The 17,257-nt window shown below is 35.7% G+C and overlaps 1 protein-coding gene across 2 annotated transcripts in view; it reads left to right on the top strand.

The window, feature by feature from the left end:
• The window catches only part of FNIP1 (folliculin interacting protein 1), a 182,033-nt gene extending 166,025 nt beyond the window's left edge, over positions 1-16,008 (top strand). For both annotated transcript variants that reach the window (XM_037802246.1, XM_037802245.1), the window contains 3 exons: positions 10,118-10,315; positions 10,889-11,004; positions 13,223-16,008. In XM_037802246.1, coding sequence (XP_037658174.1) covers positions 10,118-10,315; positions 10,889-11,004; positions 13,223-13,301 — 393 coding nt within the window. In that variant the 3' untranslated portion in view covers positions 13,302-16,008. The remainder of the gene's footprint in view (positions 1-10,117; positions 10,316-10,888; positions 11,005-13,222) is intronic.
• The last annotated feature ends 1,249 nt before the right edge of the window (positions 16,009-17,257 follow it).

The following is a 17,257-nucleotide window of genomic DNA, read 5'->3' as shown; positions in this document are numbered from 1 at the left end:
AGAAATAGGTATTTGGCTGCTGCCCTCTGTTTCAATAATTGTGCTTGTCTTTCCGTCTCATATTTTCATTTACTTGTATAAACATTTTATTATCAGAGCAATATTACAGAAAATTTTCAAAATAAAGACATAATCCTATTTTTCAGAACTATATTCATGGACTTATTTTTTTCTCCCTCTAGTTTCTAAAGAAGTGTCTTTTTGTTGTTTTAAAACTTTTCATGTATTTATTTTTCCTTTATTAGAGAAGTTGTGGGTTTACAGAATAATCATGCATAAAATAAAATACAGGATTCCCATATACTACCCTGTTATTAAATTCCTTGCATTGATGTAGAACATTTCTTTTACAATTGATGGTAGTATATTTTTATAATTGTATTATTATAAACTATGGTTTAACTTGCGGTTCACCGTTAGTGTAGTGTAGATCCATGGATTTTTAAAACAATACATATTCTGTTACGTATATATGATCTAACATTTCACCCTTTTAATCACATTCAGGTAGATATTTCATGTGCTGTTAATTGCATTCACAATGTTTTGCTACCATCGCCACCATCCATTACCAAAACATTGCCATCATTCCAAATAGGAAACCCTGTGCATTTTAAGCCTTAACTTACCATTCCCTATACCCACCCCATCCCCTGGTAACCTGTATTCTAGATTCTGACTCTATATGTTAGCTTATTCTAATTATTTCAAATCAGTGAAATTATATAATATTTGCCCTTTTATGTCTGGCTTATTTCCCTCAATATGATGTCTTCACGTTATCTCATGTATCACAACTTCATTCCTTTTTATAGCTGAATAATATTCCATTATATGTATATACTACATTTTATTATCCATTCATCGGTTGACAGAACAAACTGACTTCCACAGCTGCTGCACCAATTTACATTCCCACCAGCAATGAATGAATGCTCCTTTTTCTCTACATCCTTTCCAACATTTGCTATTTTTTGTTTTGTTAATAGTAGCCATTCTAATGGGTGTGAAATGGTATCTCATTGTAGTTTTGATTTGCATTTCCAGATGGCTAATGATGTTGAGCATCTTTTAATGTACTTTCTGGCCATCTGTGTATCTTCTTTGAAGAGGTGTCTATTCAAGTCTTTTACCTATTTGTAAATTGGGTTGTTTGTCTTTTTGTTGTTAAGTTGAAGGATTTCTTTATATATTCTGTACATTAAACTTTCATGTGATATGTGGTTTCCAAGTTTTTTCTCCCATTGTGTAGGTTGTTGTTTTACTATCATGAGAAAGTCCTTTGAGACACAAAAGTTTTTAATTTTGATGAGGTCCTCTTTATTTCTTCTTTCATTATTTGTGCTTTGGATGTTAAGTCTAAGAAATCACTGCCTAACACAAGGTCCTGAAGATGCTTCCCTGTGTTTTCTTCTAGGAGTTTGATAATTCTGGCTTTCATATTTAGTTCTTTGATCGATTTTGAATTGCTTTTGTATAAGGTGTAAGGTAGGGACTTCTGGGAAGATGGCAGGATAGGAGAGGCAGAGCAAACTATTTCTCCTCTGTGAAATGGACTAGAGAAGGGGAAAGGGTGCCTAGAGCAGTGGTTGTAGGGGGCAACTGGCTGGAAACGGAACTCTACAATGCATACTGGAGACTTGGATGGAGAGGCAGAGAGACTGTGCTTGAAAGAAAGGGGTGAGTGTGTTTGACCAGGACCTCCACTGAGGATTGGAGCTGGAGTGGGATGCCAAGTGCGGAGGAAGCAGCTTTCCCTGCCCAGTGCACCCATTTCAGCAGTTGGCTAGGGACATAACTTTCCACAGCCCCATGGCTAGGAGCTCCTGTGAGGAAACTCAGGATTCAGTGGACTTGTGGTGACCACATTTACTCTTTCTCCATGGAAGGCTGTGGTCTGCATGGGTGTGGGAACAAACAGAAGCAACCAGTAGCCCTTCCCCAACTCCAGAGGCTCACGGGTGTGCTGTGGATAGGGTGTGGGGTGCACTTGAGCTAGTGGGTGAGATGCGTGGCCCTGGAGCTCATGAGTGGTCCACTCAGAGGCCTGAGAACTACCAGACTCACTGAGCCCTTAAGCGGACTCCCTGCCAAGCTACACAGTGCCCAGCTCCCACATCCAGTGCACATGGAGAACTGTGTGCCGATTGGATTTCCACCTGGTTGGGACACCACACAGCACATAGGCAAAGTTGAGAGAAACCTAGCTTGAGAGTAGGAGGTTGCTTAGGATCGCCATTTGCTGGGGGGTTAGGGAAAGTGCACACCAGCAAGCTGTGGCTCTGCCAAAAATATATGTATATATAAATGTTCAAATAATTCTAACATTTCCCAAAAAAACCTTATCAAGATAAGTAAATACCCCAAGGCGAACAGAAAATCATAAAGCATGTGAAGATATAAGAAGATATGGACAAGCCAAATGACCAAATTAAAAAGTCAGAGGAGACACATGATCTGGAGCAGTTAATCAAAGAAGTACATACAGAAATCCAAAACAACTTCAGTGAGTTGGCTTTAAGAAATAAAAGACACCAAGAAGACTCTAGAAGAGCATAAAGAAGAATTTGAAAGAGTAAAAAAATAGATCTTAACGGAAAAAAGGGTATTATAGATCAAATTAAAAATATAGTAGAGACACATAACGGCAGATTTGAAGAAGCAGGAGAAAGAATAAGTGAATTAGAGGTCAGAGCAATTGAATGAGAATGCACAAAAGAACTAATGGTGAAAAAAATAAAAAAATTTGAAATCTGAAATGAAGGACGACATGAAGCATGCAAATATAAGAATCGTTGGTATCCCAGAAGGAGAAGAGAAGAATAAAGGGCTAGGAAGAGTATTTGAAAACATAGTTGGGGAAAACTTCTGAACCCTTCTAAACAACATAAATATGCAAATCAGAGAAGCCCAGTGAACTCCAAATAGAAACAATCCATATAGACACACTCTGAGACATAAACTAATCAGATTGTCAAATGCTAAAGAGAAGGAGACTGTCCTGGAAACAGTAAGAGAGATAGATTCACCACATACAAAGGAAACCATATAAAACTAAGTACTGACGACTTAGTGGACACCATGGAGGGGCGAAGAAAGTGGTATGACATATTTACTATTCTAAAAGAGAAAAATTTCTATCCAAGAATTCTTTATCCAGCAAAGCTCTCCATCAAATTTGAGGGAAAGGTTAAAATTTTCACAGATAAACAAATGCTGAGAGATTTTGTTAACAAGGGACCTGCCCTGCAAGAAATACTGGTGGGAGCTCTACCAGATGAGGGGAAAAAAATAAAAAAAAGGGAAGAGATGTCTGGATAAGGGCAAAGAACTGAAGGGTAACATAAAGGTAAAGAAAGAGAGCGGAGAGGGGAATAGATCTGACAATTAGAAACCAAAGGATAAGATGGCTGGTTCAAGAACTTCCTTCACACTAATGACCTTGACTGTGAATGGATTTAAACTCCCCAATTAAAAGCTACAGATTGGTAGAATGGATTAAAAAGTATGACTCATCAATGCGCTGTTTCTAAGAGACTCATCTTAAATCCTGCAAAACAAAGTAACTGAAAGTGAAAGGATGGGAAAAAATATTACATGCAAGCTGCAACCAAAAGAAAGCAGGGGTAGCTCTATTAATATCAGACAAATTAGATCTTAAATGCAAAGATATCATAAGAGACAAAGAAGGACACTATATATTAATAAAAGGGGAAATGCACCAAGAAGAAATAACAATCATAAATTTTAATGCACCCAATCAAGGAGCTCCAAAGTACATCAAACAAACATTGGCTAAACTGAAGGGAGCAAGAGACACATCTATAATAATAGAGGGAGATTTCAATACACCACTTTCTGCTAAAGATAGAATAACTAGACAGAGAACCAATAAGGAAATTCAGAATCTAAATAATGCGATAAATGATTTAGACTAACAGACATATATAAATCGTTACATCCCAAAGTACCAGGATATACTTCTCTAGTGCTCATTGAATGGTCTGCAGGATAGAGCTTATGCTAGGACATAAAACAAGTCTTAATAAGTTTAAAAATATTGAAATTATTCCAAGCACATTCTCAGACCACAACAGAATGCAACTGGAAATCAATAACCACCAAAGAACCAGATCTCTCATGAATATATGGAGGTTAAACAACACACTCCTAAACAACCAGTGGGTCAGAGGAGAAATTGCAAGAAAAATAGGTAAATATCCAGAGACGAATGAAAATCAGAACACGACATACCAAAACCTATGGGATGCAGTGAAGGCAGTGCTGAGACAGAAGTTTATAGCTCTAAATACATACATCAAAAGAAAAAAGGGGCTAAAACCAAAGACCTAACTGAACCACTGAAGAGGCTACAGAATGATCAGCAAACTAACTAAAGCAGGTAGAAGAAAATAAAAACAAAGATTAAAGCAGAAATAAGTTAGCTGGAGAACAACAGCAGCAACAACAACAGAAACAATAGAATAAATAAAACCAAAAGTTAGTTCTTTGAGAAGATCAACAAGAATGAAAACCTTTAGCTAGACTGACAAAGTCTGAAAGAGAGAAGACCCAAATGAACAAAATCAGAAACGAGAGCAGAGTCATTACCATGGATCCTGAAGAAATTTTAAAAATCATAAGGGGATACTGTGAACACCACTACACCAACAAGCCAGAAAATTTAGAGGATGTGGACAATTCCCTGGAAACACATGAACAACCTAGACTGACCCAAGAAGAAATAGAAGAACTCAACAAACCAATCACAAGCAGAGATCCAAGTAGTCATCAAAAATCTACCTTAAAATAAAAGCGCAGGGCCAGCTGGTTTCACAGGGAAGTTTTACCAAACTTTCCAAAAAGAATTGACACCATTCCTGCTCAAACTCTTTCAAAATATTGAAGAAAAACGAACACTACTTAATTTATTTTATTAAGCTAATATCACTCTTAATACCAAAACCAGAAAAAGATACTACAAAAAAGGAAAACTATAGGCCAATCTCCCTGATGAATATAGATGCAAAAATTCTAAACAAAATACTTGCAAATCAAATTCAAAGACACGTTAAAAGAATCCTACACCATGACCAAGTGGGTTTCATTCTTGGCATGCAAGGGTGGTTCAACGTAAGAAAATCACTTAATGTAATACAACATTTAACAAATCAAACGGAAAAATCAAATGTTCATCTCAATAGAAGCTGAAAAAGCATTTGACAAAATTCAGCATCCCTTTTTTTAAAAAACACTTTAAAGTTAGGAGTTGAAGGAAACTTCCTCAATACGATAAACAACATATATGAAAAATCCACAGCAGTATAGTACTCAACAGTGAGAGACATAAAGCCTTCCCCCTAAGATCAGGAATGAGAGAAGGATGCCCACTGTTACCACTGTTATTCAACATTGTGCTAGAAGTTCTAGCCAGGGCAATTCATCAAGACAAAGAAATAAAAGATACCCAGATTGGAAAAGAAGAAGTAAAGCTGTCATTATTTGTAGATGATATGGTCTTATATTTGGATAATCCTGAGACATTGATGACAAAGCTAGTTGAGCTAATAAACAAATTCAGCAGAGTGGCAGGATACAAGATTAATGCACATAAGTCAATAATGTTCCTATACACCAGTAATGACCTAACTGAAGAAGCAATTAAAAAAAAATACCATTCACAATAGAAACTAAAAAACTCAAGTACCTATGGATAAGCTTAACCAAAGATGGTTTAAATGTATTACATCCCCCAAACGCCATTATCTTTGATGTAATCTTGTGTGGGCAGACCTATCAGTGTTAATTAGATTGAAATCCTTTGAGTGTTTCTATGGAGATGGTCCCCACCCAACTCTGGGTGATGACTCTGATTGGATAATTTCCATGGAGGTATTGGCCTGCCCATTGGGTGGGTCTGAATTAAATTACTGGTGTACTATATAAGATCAGACAGAAGGAGCGAGCTTGCTACAGCCAAGAAGGACACTTTGAAGAAAGCACAGGCGCTGCAGATGAGAGACAGTTTGAAGACGGCTGTTGAAAGCAGACTCTTGCTCCAGAGAAGCTGAGAGAGGACAATTACCTGAAGTGCTACTAAGAGTGACATTTTTGAGGAACTGCAACCTAGAGAGGAACGTCCTGGGAGAAAGCCATTTTGAAACCAGAACTTTGGAGCAGACGCCAGCCATGTGCCTTCCCAGCTAACAGAGGTTTTCTGGACACCATTGACCATCCTCCTAGTACCCAGTTGCTAATGTGTTGCCTTGGACACTTGATGGCCTTAGGACTGTAACTGTGTAACCAAATAATAAAAGCCAATCCATCTCTGGTGTTTTGCGTTCCGGCAGCATTAGCAAGCTAGAACAGGCAGGATACAAGATTAATGCACAGAAGGCAATAATGTTCCTATACACCAGTAATGACCTAACTGAAGAAGCAATTTAAAAAAAATACCACTCACAATAGAAACTAAAAAAATCAAGTACCTATGGATAAGCTTAACCAAAGATGTAAAGGGACTTGACAAAGAAAACTACAAATCCTTATTAAAAGAAATCAAAGGAGACCTAATTAGGTGGAAAGATATTCCATGTTCATGATTAGGAAGGCTAAGTGTCATTAAGATGTCAGTTCTACCCAAACCGATCTACACATAGAACACAATTCCAATCAAATTCCAGCAACCTATTTTGCAGACTTCGAAAAGCTAGTTACCAAATTTATTTGGAAGGGAAAGGGGCCTCAAGTTGCTGAAAACATTCTAAAAAAGAAAACCAAGTGGGAGGACTTAACTTCCTGACTTTAAAGCCTACCTTAAAGCCATCGTGGTCAAAATAGCCTGGTACTGGCACACAGATAGACATATTGATCAATGGAATTGAATTGAGAGTTCAGAAATAGACCCCCAGATCTATGGTTAAAACTGATTTTTGATAAGGTTCCAAATCCCACTAAACTGGGAAAAAGCAGTCTCTTCCACAGATTGGGCTGGGAGAACTGGATACGCATAGCCAAAAGAATGAAAGAGGAACCCTACCTGCACACCCCATACAAAAATTGACTCAAAGTGGATCAAAGACCTCAATATAAGGGACAACACCAAAATAGGCTTAGAATATAATACAGAGAAACATGTTCAAGATGTAGTAATACCCTAAGTACAAGCAACAAAAGAAAAAAATAGATAAACGGAACTCCTGAAAATCAAAAGCTTTTGTGCCTAAAAAGACTTTGAAAAAAAGGTGGAAAGGTAGCCGACTCAATGGGAGAAAATATTTGGAAACTATATATCATGTAAGAGACTGACATCCTGCATATATAAAGAAATCCTACAACTGAACAACAGTAGTACAAGTCGCCCAGTTATAAAATGGGCAAAAGATTTGAAAAATTTTTCTGATGAGGAAGTATGAATGGCTGAAAAAACACATGAAAAAATGTTCAGCTTCACTAGCGATTAGGGAAATGCAAATCAAAACCACAATAAGATACCATCTCACACCAATAAGAATGGCTGCCATTAAACAAACATTAAACAATAAATGCTGGAGAGGATGTGGAGAAATTGGAACTCTTTGATTGTGGATGGGAATGTATAATGGTTTAGCTGCTGTGGAAGACACTTTGGCAGTTCCTCAGAAAACTAGATATTGAGTTACCTTACGATCCAGCAATTCCACTTCTTGGTATATACCCAGCACATATGAAAGCAGTGTCATGAACAGATATTTGCTCATCAGTGTTCATAGCGGCATTGTTCACAATTGCCAAGAGATGGAAACAATCCAAGTGTCCTTCAACAGACGAGTGGATGAATAAAATGTGGTATATTCATACAACGGAATACTATGCACCAGTAAGAAGGAACTAGGTTGAAACATGGCAACATGGATGAAGTTTGAAGATACAATGCTGAGTGAAATAAGTCAAATAAGTCAAAGTGAAATAAGTCAAATAAGTCAAATAAGTCAAAGGAGAGATATTCTATGTTACCACTTCTATGAACTCCCTAACAAGGTAAAATCAATTTCTTATAATGTAAAATATAGGGGACCTAGTGATAGACAGAATCCAGTGGAGGGGGAATGATAACCTGATATGTTCAGATATGTTAATGAGGGTGAATTTAAAGGTATGGGAATGGATAAGGGTGATCATTTGTTAATGGGTTATATCAGAGCTGCATTGATGGTGTACATGATTGAAACCTGTTGTTTAAAGGCATGTATCCCACAGATTAGCACTACAAATAAGTGTTTGCATGATATCCTTCTAAGATATGACACTTGTACAAAGAGTTAACAACAGAGTGATATATGGGAAAAACTACCTGTTAAATACTTGGGACTATAATTAATAGGAATAACTTACTAGTACCACACAGACACTAGGGACAGTGTGAGCTTCAGGGTGTTTGATTCATGAGAACTGTTTAAAATGGAGAGTGATGAGGATTGTAAAATTGAGTGATGTGATATATTGATTGTTTATCGTGGTCAGAAGATATGCTATGTGAAATTAGGAATCCTCTATTTAATAAGTCAAACCCTCGATCTTGAGGCTTGCTGTTGTGAAACTTAGGACTGTAAAGGGGAGGCTAAGCCCATCTGCACATATGTCTAGGTGTCACCTCCACAGGACCTCTTTAGTTGCTCAAATGTGGCCTTTCTCTCTCTAAACCCAACTCTGCAAATAAATTCATCATCCTCCCCTTGACATGGAACAGAACCCCCAGGTGAGTGATTCTCCCTGGTGACGTGGGATACGGATCTCAGGAATGAGCCTGACCCTGGTATCGAGGGATTGAGTATGCCTTTTTGACCAAATGGGGGAAAGAAAGGCAGCAAAATAAGGTTTCAGTGGCTAAGAGATTTCAAATAGAGTTGAGAGGCTATCCTGGAGGTTACTCTTATGCAGGCTTCAACTAGATATGCCAAATGGCCAAATATGACAAGCCCAAGTCAACAGTAATCCTGCAAACCCTAAAGAATACCTTGGTCCCTATCTCAGACTCTATAAATAAAGTTTAACCTGGTAAGTTTAGTTTTCAGAAACTTCAAGTATTCAGAGAACTCCAATGCCAGATAAGTCCCAAAACTCAGAGGCAATAGTCTCTTCAGGAACTTCAACCAGATGCATCCCCTTTTCCCATAATGTCACCACCCCTTTCCAACATGAACAAATTATGTTGGCCACTGCCTAGACATCCTTGAAGATTGGGAAAGTGATAAAACTAGAGGAAGGGGTAGCAACCGACAAGATAGAATTTAACAAAGGATTATGAATTCTGAATCTCTATATAATTTTTTGTTTCCTTAGTTGTTATGGTATTAGAATACCAAGAAGGAAAGAACTGAAATGGTGGAGCTGTAACACATAACATTCTTTGAAATTTGCTCTATAGCTACTTATTAAATTGTTCTTTGAAACTTATCACCTTTTTGTATATGTTATATTTCACAGTAAGGAAATAAGTGAAATTATGGTATTATAACCCATAACATTCTTTGAAATTTCCTATATAATTGCTTGTTAAATCATACTTTGAGAGTTACCACCTTTTTGCATTTATGGTAAATTTCACAATAAGGAAATTACTGAAAGTATGAAACTAACCCAGAACATTTTTTGAAATTTGCTCTATAGCTACTCATTAAATTTTATGTTGAAAGTCATCCTCTGTATATATATTTCACAATAAGGATATAACTGAAACTATGGAAATGTAACCCATAATATTCTTAGAAATTTGCTTTGTAACTACTTGTTAAATTGTGCTTTGAAAGTTATCATTTATGTTATATTCCCCAATTAAAAAAATGGAAAAACATTTTTTTAATTTAAAGAAAGTATAAAGTAGGGAGAAATGTCATTTTTTTTACCTCTGTATTTATCATACAAAATGTTGACGTTTATAACAAGTTATAAAGAAAACAGTATTTGTTGAGTTAACTGACTAGTCCATTTTCTTCTGTCAAGGATTCTTTGGCAGTAGCTGTTAGACTTTAATATTTTTTTTGTTTTTATTTAATATCTCTTATTGCCTCATTCCACCAGCATTATCTTTGAAAATTCCACTTGCTTATCATTAGATGAATTTTTCTTTTCTTTGCAGCATCCAGTGTTGGATGAACCGATAGCAGAAGCTGTCTGTATTATAGCAGATACGGATAAATGGACTGTTCAAGTTGCCAGTAGCCAGAGACGAATGACAGATAATAAACTGGGAAAGGAAGTATTGGTTTCCAGTCTTGTTTCCAACCTGCTTCATTCCACTCTTCAGCTTTATAAGCATAATCTGTCTCCAAATTTTGTAAGTATGTGGAAGCCTTGAGTTACCTAGAGCACTCTGGTGGGTGACTAAACTCTATTTAGTATGTTCTTGCATTAAATACTGCTGTTTGCTTCTTCGTCATTGTTTTTTTGTATATTCTCTGGTTTCAGCAGTCAGAATTTTGCTCTTGATGCCTAACTACTGTCATGTGTGGTATGGTCATGGAAGGTCCTCAAGCTTTGTATAGGAGGCCAGTGCCTTCTGGAGTCTCTGTGTCATATCAGGATTTTGAATGATCCTTCTTCAAAATGTTGGTGGTAGTCTTTTACAGAAGACACCACTTCCAACCTTAAATGATCTTTCTTTCTCTTTTTAGGAGAACTGTACTATAATATAGTTAAAAAGTTCTGTGGAAGCTTATCTTTGGTATGAGCCAGAAAAAAATTTGTGGCCCTTTAAATAAAATCACATGCTTTAAAAATGTGCTTCAAATGTTAGTCGATGTTGGAATAACTAAATAGAATTGTCAGAAACATGATGCTTTGATATTTGCCATCACTCAAAGTTGGAAAGTGTTTTCTGACCTGGTTCTTGTTTCCCCCCTAACCACAGTGTGTCATGCATCTTGAAGACCGGTTGCAGGAGTTGTACTTCAAGAGTAAAATGCTGTCTGAGTACCTGAGGGGGCAGATGCGTGTTCATGTGAAGGAGCTGGGAGTGGTTCTAGGGTATGTTCATGGTTACTTTTCTGACTTTGCTTGTTCATTGCTCTGTTGTTAGGCAAGGACTCTTCTTCATAATTGCCCTTTTTCCTTCTTAAGTGTCTTTTCTTGTTAAAAACTGGATACTGTATTTAATTGGGTTGCTCTATACCATATAAAAGCAGATCCCCTGTCCTCCACTAACATTCAAGGTGCTATTACAGTATGTTGAGAATATAGTCAGATAAGGTGCTATTATAGTACATTGAGAATATAGTCAGATAAAAATGAATTAAAATTTAAATTTTTCTTTGAAAAAAATAAATACTGATTGTTGTTAAATATCTTGGAAACTCATCATTTCCAGTTTCTGCCCTGCCATCCAAATGAGCTAATGGAAGTTAACACTACTCTGTGGACAGTAGTAGATGATCTATATATTATTACTCCCTCCCGATTATCTACGTATTTATCTGACTACTCTGCATTTATTCATTAGGAGAAGACAGTTACTGAAAACACTAATTGAAGGAGGAACAGGAATGTGGGGGGACAGTGGGTCGGATAGTCCTCTTTCATAGTCTGTGGCCACTTTTTCTGTGTGTGTTTATGTTATATGACCACTTTTCCTGTTTGTGTATGTGTTTCTGCATCTTTGTCTGCATGTAAATTGTTTCTTGGCATCCTAGGTGAAGAAATTAAAACAAGCTAGAACTTATGTCTAATTCTGCTTTAATGAGGGAGAGAGGGGGCACTAACATCAGTTAGAACCTACTGTATGTCAGAAACCAAGTTAAATACTTTTACTCATTTATCCCTTAATTCATCCTGCGGTGTGTAAGCAATATTATCCAGATTAGAGAGATGGTTTTGGATGTCATACCCTAATAGGACTGATTAGGGGTTTGAATGTCTCCATATCTTTCTGATTACACACACACGCACACGCACATACGCACACACATTGTGATACACTGCTGCTGAAGTCCTAACAAGGCTTTTGGCTTGAAAGTACAGGGAGAGTAGTTCTCCAGTATTTGGGAAATCGGTAACATGACACAATGTTGTTTCTCTGGAAAGTAGTGTGTATGTACACACACATGTGCAAGAGAAATGCCTTTCTTTTTTAAAAATTTAAACTAGTTTTTATACTAAAGTAATGTGCATATAACCAAATTTCAAAGTGCATTTTGGAATAAGATGAAAATAGGTATTCCTTTTCTTTCCCCCAACTTCCTTCCCTCACCCAAACACTATTAATGGATTGTTTGTTTATAATAGATTTTTTAATGCATAGAGTAAAAGATATAAATTGGTTTGTGTTCCTTATATCATTTTGTGCATCTTGCCTTTTAATATGTCTTGAATACTTGTTTATATAAGTATCTATTGATCCTATCTCATTCTTTTTATTGGCTGTACAGCATTCCATTATATAGTAGAATTTAGATCATTTTCAGTTTTTTGTTATTATGAGCCAATGCTGGAATGAATATAAATCTTTTACATTTGTAGGATAAACTCCTTGAAGTAGAGTTTTGGGTTAAAGGGCATGTGTATTAAATTTTTAATAGATACTGATAAATATTTTGATAGATAATAGTAAATGCCACCCAGAAAGTACCTGTATATATTCCTACTAACAGTGAAAAGCACTTTCTTCCCACTACTGGCTATTATGAAACTTTTTAATCTTTGGCAAGCTCCTATGTAAAAACACAATATTTGATTTTATTAAAATTTCTTTAACTGTGGAAGAGTCTGAGTAATATTTTCTACGTTTATTGGCCATTTATTTCTTTTCCTATAAATTATTTGTGGCAAGGTAGATTTTTAAGAAGCTTCCATACTTCTTCCAGTATATTTTATTACGGAAACATTTGTACCCAAAACAGTCTAGGTGCTCACTATTATTATATTGGACTGTGTTTCCTAGACATTGTCCCTTGCCCTGATGCGTGGTCCATCAGCAGATTATTAAGACCCTTTTCTACATCCATGACTTCTGTTACCCTTGGATTTCAGAGATGTTATATTTGTAAAATTTGTGTTTCTGGATTTTACTTATTAAAAAACTTCCAGCTTTTGATCTGTTCAACTCCCTTCCCCTTTTCATCTTAGTCTGCATGGCTTATTACCCTGACTGCTGAGATATAGTGATGTTACAGGTAAAAGTCATTGCCTTTAGGAGACATGTCCTGGGTACAGAAATCCTGAACTGACATTTTTTTTTTCTTTATTTCAGGATTGAATCCAGTGATCTTCCTCTTCTGGCTGCTGTGGCGAGCACTCACTCTCCATATGTAGCCCAGATACTGCTATAAAATGCTTAAAAGTTGAGAAATTAATATTGGAAGAAATTAAGTAGAACCCAGGAAGCAGGCACAAAGTGGATTTATGATTTATTTTTCCCCTGTTAGGTTTCCATCTGATGGAGTCAGTCACCTGGATAACCTGCATTGCATATTCTGTGATATTGGATGACTTTTCCGTTTGACTGGACTTTTGGGTGACGGTAGATGTTTAAACAAGTGAAACTAAAACAGCATAATTTGGGGGTAAAACATTGGAAAAGACCAAAGCTTAACTTAGAAATTTCTACAAGAATGAATAACAAGGAATTTCATGGGTTCATTATATATTGCTACAATTCATAAATATCAACAGATGTCTCATGATTAAATGGCTCAGAAAGTCATATCATTAGTTTTTAATTTTTATTTTTAAGATACAGAGATCTGTAAAACCTTGATCATTCGTTGCTTTGTTTTTCAATTCAAAATAGCTCATTACTGACTATTTCTCAAAGTAAGTATTTTTACTCACCATTAATTATAACACACTTGGATTAATGAGTGTAAATGTGTTATGTTATGCACCCAAATGTACATATGTTTCTGTTTTTTAAGAGAGCAGAGGTAGAAATACAAGATTGGTAAACATGACTTTTTTAAAAAAAGAAATTTTCAACTAGTATTGTTTGTAATGTTAAAATGTTACCTTCTGGTGATTTTCCTGTTTTACACACTCAAAAAACAAATAAGTAAAACTAATCTTTTTTTAAGGCCAGGGAATATAGATTCCCCAAATAAGAATATTGCTTTATACCATGTGTTCTGTTTATAAGTATAAGCTAATTCTTATAAATATTAATATTTACATATTCAGTATCTAATTTTAAAGAATTGAAAATTAGGGTTAAAAATTGCACCAAAGCATTGGCAAAAATAATACTATTTTCTTTAAAAGTGCTCAGGTAGCCGAGGCCCTTGCTTTCGGTATCAGTCCTTCTTCTTGAACCTATAGGAGTTGAATATTTGTTTCTCTGCTTCATTTTATTCAGTTTACACTAATAGAACTTAAAACTTTTAAAATTCTTATCTTTTCTTTAAATCCCGGCATTTACCAGCCCCTCCCTTCCAAAAGCTGATTTTTTCCCACAGATTTCCATTCTTTTATTTTTATTGTCTTTGTATATACTGTAGAGTGTTGCGTGTAAGAAAGGCTAATATGGAACCAAACTCTTGTAAGTAATGTAAATAGAAAGATGGATAGATAAAGTTTTCAATATGCTGTACTACCTCAGTTTAGTTGAGTTCTACATCAGTTTATTCTTTGCTTATCTGGTTTAAGATACTTTTAATGCTAGACGTGAATGAAGTTGGTTTCTGCTTTCATTGACTGTTTTCATCATAATTGTTTAGCTAAAAAATTGAAAACTATTTGCTTATACAGTTATGAAATACATTTACTATATAACGCACCCATTCTTGCTGTTTAAATTTTCATTAATTAATAGAAAATTCCTGTGGTTTGTTTAGTTTTTGATCTTGAATTATAAATTCATTGGGTCACATTTTGCTTTGCCTTTTTATGTATTAAGGAGCTCTCCAATTAGACAAAGAAGTAGTGATTGTTTTTATGGAATGTAAATCCAAAATTGTTGTGCCTGAAATCAGTTTGGCCACTAGGTCCTGTCAGCTGGACCCAGCTATTTCCTGAGTCTCCTGTGGATGACTTACTGCTCAAGAGTGTTTATTGATATATTTTCTTTGGCTTAATTTTCTTATTCCATTTTTTAACAGAATTCTCTCCTTTATTGTTTGAAATTCTGTGAATCAGTCTCTTTGGCAGAATTCAGAATATAGAAAACTTCATATGTGGGCCATTTTACATTATTTTCACTGTCAGGGAAAGTTTTAATTGTAGCTCAGAATGATATATCTGTTTGAGTGTTATGTTTTTTTAACTAATCAAATTATTCTCAGTTCAAAATCTCTAATAAACCACCATTTAGGAAATTTGATCTTTAACATATGGATGGCTAATGCTATTGTTATTCTTAAAACTAAGCTTTGCCAGGAAGGAAAAGGCCTCTTTAGTTTATTATAGAATCATTAATCCTTATAGGATTCCTGAATTTTATAATTCCTGACCCTTCCATAATTTCTGCTATCTTCATCATAGTCATTCTTTTCTTATACAAAGCCCAAGAACTGAATTGCTATTTCTTTCAAGTGTGGTCACTGTTATGAATGTCATGAAGAGTTTTGGCCTGTTTGAAAATAATTTTTCCATTCTTATGGTACAGACGGATGCGTGTTATGTATTAAAAACCTGTTTTTGCAATAGGAAATGAAAAAGGGATCTTTTACATTATAGAATTAAAATTAATTTTTCTTTGTATATAAAAACTAATGGGTTTATTTTAAATGTTCCTGGATTTTATTAATATGTCTTAATTTTGAGTTTGAACATGTTAAGTGCAATAAACATACTAGCACAGATACCATTTTGTTGCAGTTGACACACACTGGGGATACTCACTAAAAAACAGATTTTATACAATGCCTACTTTTGTTTGCTGTCCTTTGAGAATGTTATGCTTTCTCTAAGTTATTTAGATGGTGGGATATATAAAATGTACATACTTGTTCCTTGTTCTGTATACATTTCTCAAATGTGCACCTGTATTATAATAACCTCCCAGTTCTAGGGGAAATTTGTACAATAAATACATATGTCAATTTGCTGGATGATGTTGGCCTTTCTTTCATATGTTAGTAAGGTATATATAACATCGTAGACTGTATCAGTCCACCTGGATTCTTGTCTCAGCTTTGACACTTATAAGCCATTGCCCTTCCCTAATCCTAGATTTCTATATTGGTAATTATTAGACTCTACTTCATGAGGTTATTGTAAGAACCAAGTAAAATGATGAATATCAAGCATTTTAGTTCAGTGCCTGGCACACAGCAAGGGCTCAGTAATTGTTGGCTGCTATTGTTAATAGGGAATCTGTCTGTCTTTTCTCCTGTTGCTGGAAGAATTTTTAACATGTTTTATGAATAAAAACATAGTAACAAAAATATATTGTCCTATTCTTAGATCTGACCTAATCCCCACAATAACAAATTGAAATTTTCTTTAAATGCTTTTATGAAAGCAAACTGAAAACCATCTAAACCCTAGATGGAGCCATATGAAGATTTTATGAACATTATGCCCAATGCAAATTATTATAAACACTATAATTAAACAAAAAATTGGCCAATTGATTTGCATTCTAAACCTGGTTTGGTCACTGATTTGCTTGTGACTCTGAGCAAGTCTGTCCTCTTTGCAGTGTAAGGAAATCAGCTGTTCAGTCAACCCTTAGTGCCTGCTCTGAAGTAGTAATTCAGCCCTGAGTGGACTGTAGGGAAGCTGTAATCTGCCATACCTGAAGTAGATTTGGGTAGAATTGTGCCCAGAGGGAGGACTAGACCAGGAGCTTTTTTTGAGTGCTTATTTTCAGGTCAAATCATACATACTACTATTACATTTTACCACAGAGCGTAAGTGCACTGTTTTCAATCAGATGGAAGTATCAAGTGTTTGGGAAGCAGCCATTAGATATTTTAGAGGTTCATAATTTGTATGTGTGTTTATATGTGCTGTGCCCACATATAAATTTAGAGAAATCTCGCAACACTCCTAAGTCTGGAGGGATGACTTTGCTAATAAGAAAGGTACAGAGAATTTATTGTTATTATTTGAGGCTAGTATTTCTTCTGTGGGTCCATCTGTCTGACTCTCAGACCAGAATGGTTTCCCAACTGGTATGTGGTGACGGATGTAAAGATATCCGGGATTTCTTCATGTGTCTTTGTCAGTGTGGAAGGTTTGGTTGGGGCGGTAAGTGGGTCCAGAACTAAAAGAAGATGCAGTGGGGGCTGCTTGGGAACAGTAGATCTGAGTGGAAAGGTGTATGCAGATAAAAAAGGGAGAGATAGAG

This window comes from Choloepus didactylus, chromosome 13 (assembly GCF_015220235.1).
Source record: "Choloepus didactylus isolate mChoDid1 chromosome 13, mChoDid1.pri, whole genome shotgun sequence".
Lineage (NCBI taxonomy): Eukaryota > Metazoa > Chordata > Mammalia > Pilosa > Megalonychidae > Choloepus > Choloepus didactylus.
This window is presented reverse-complemented; position numbering and strand designations above follow the sequence as displayed.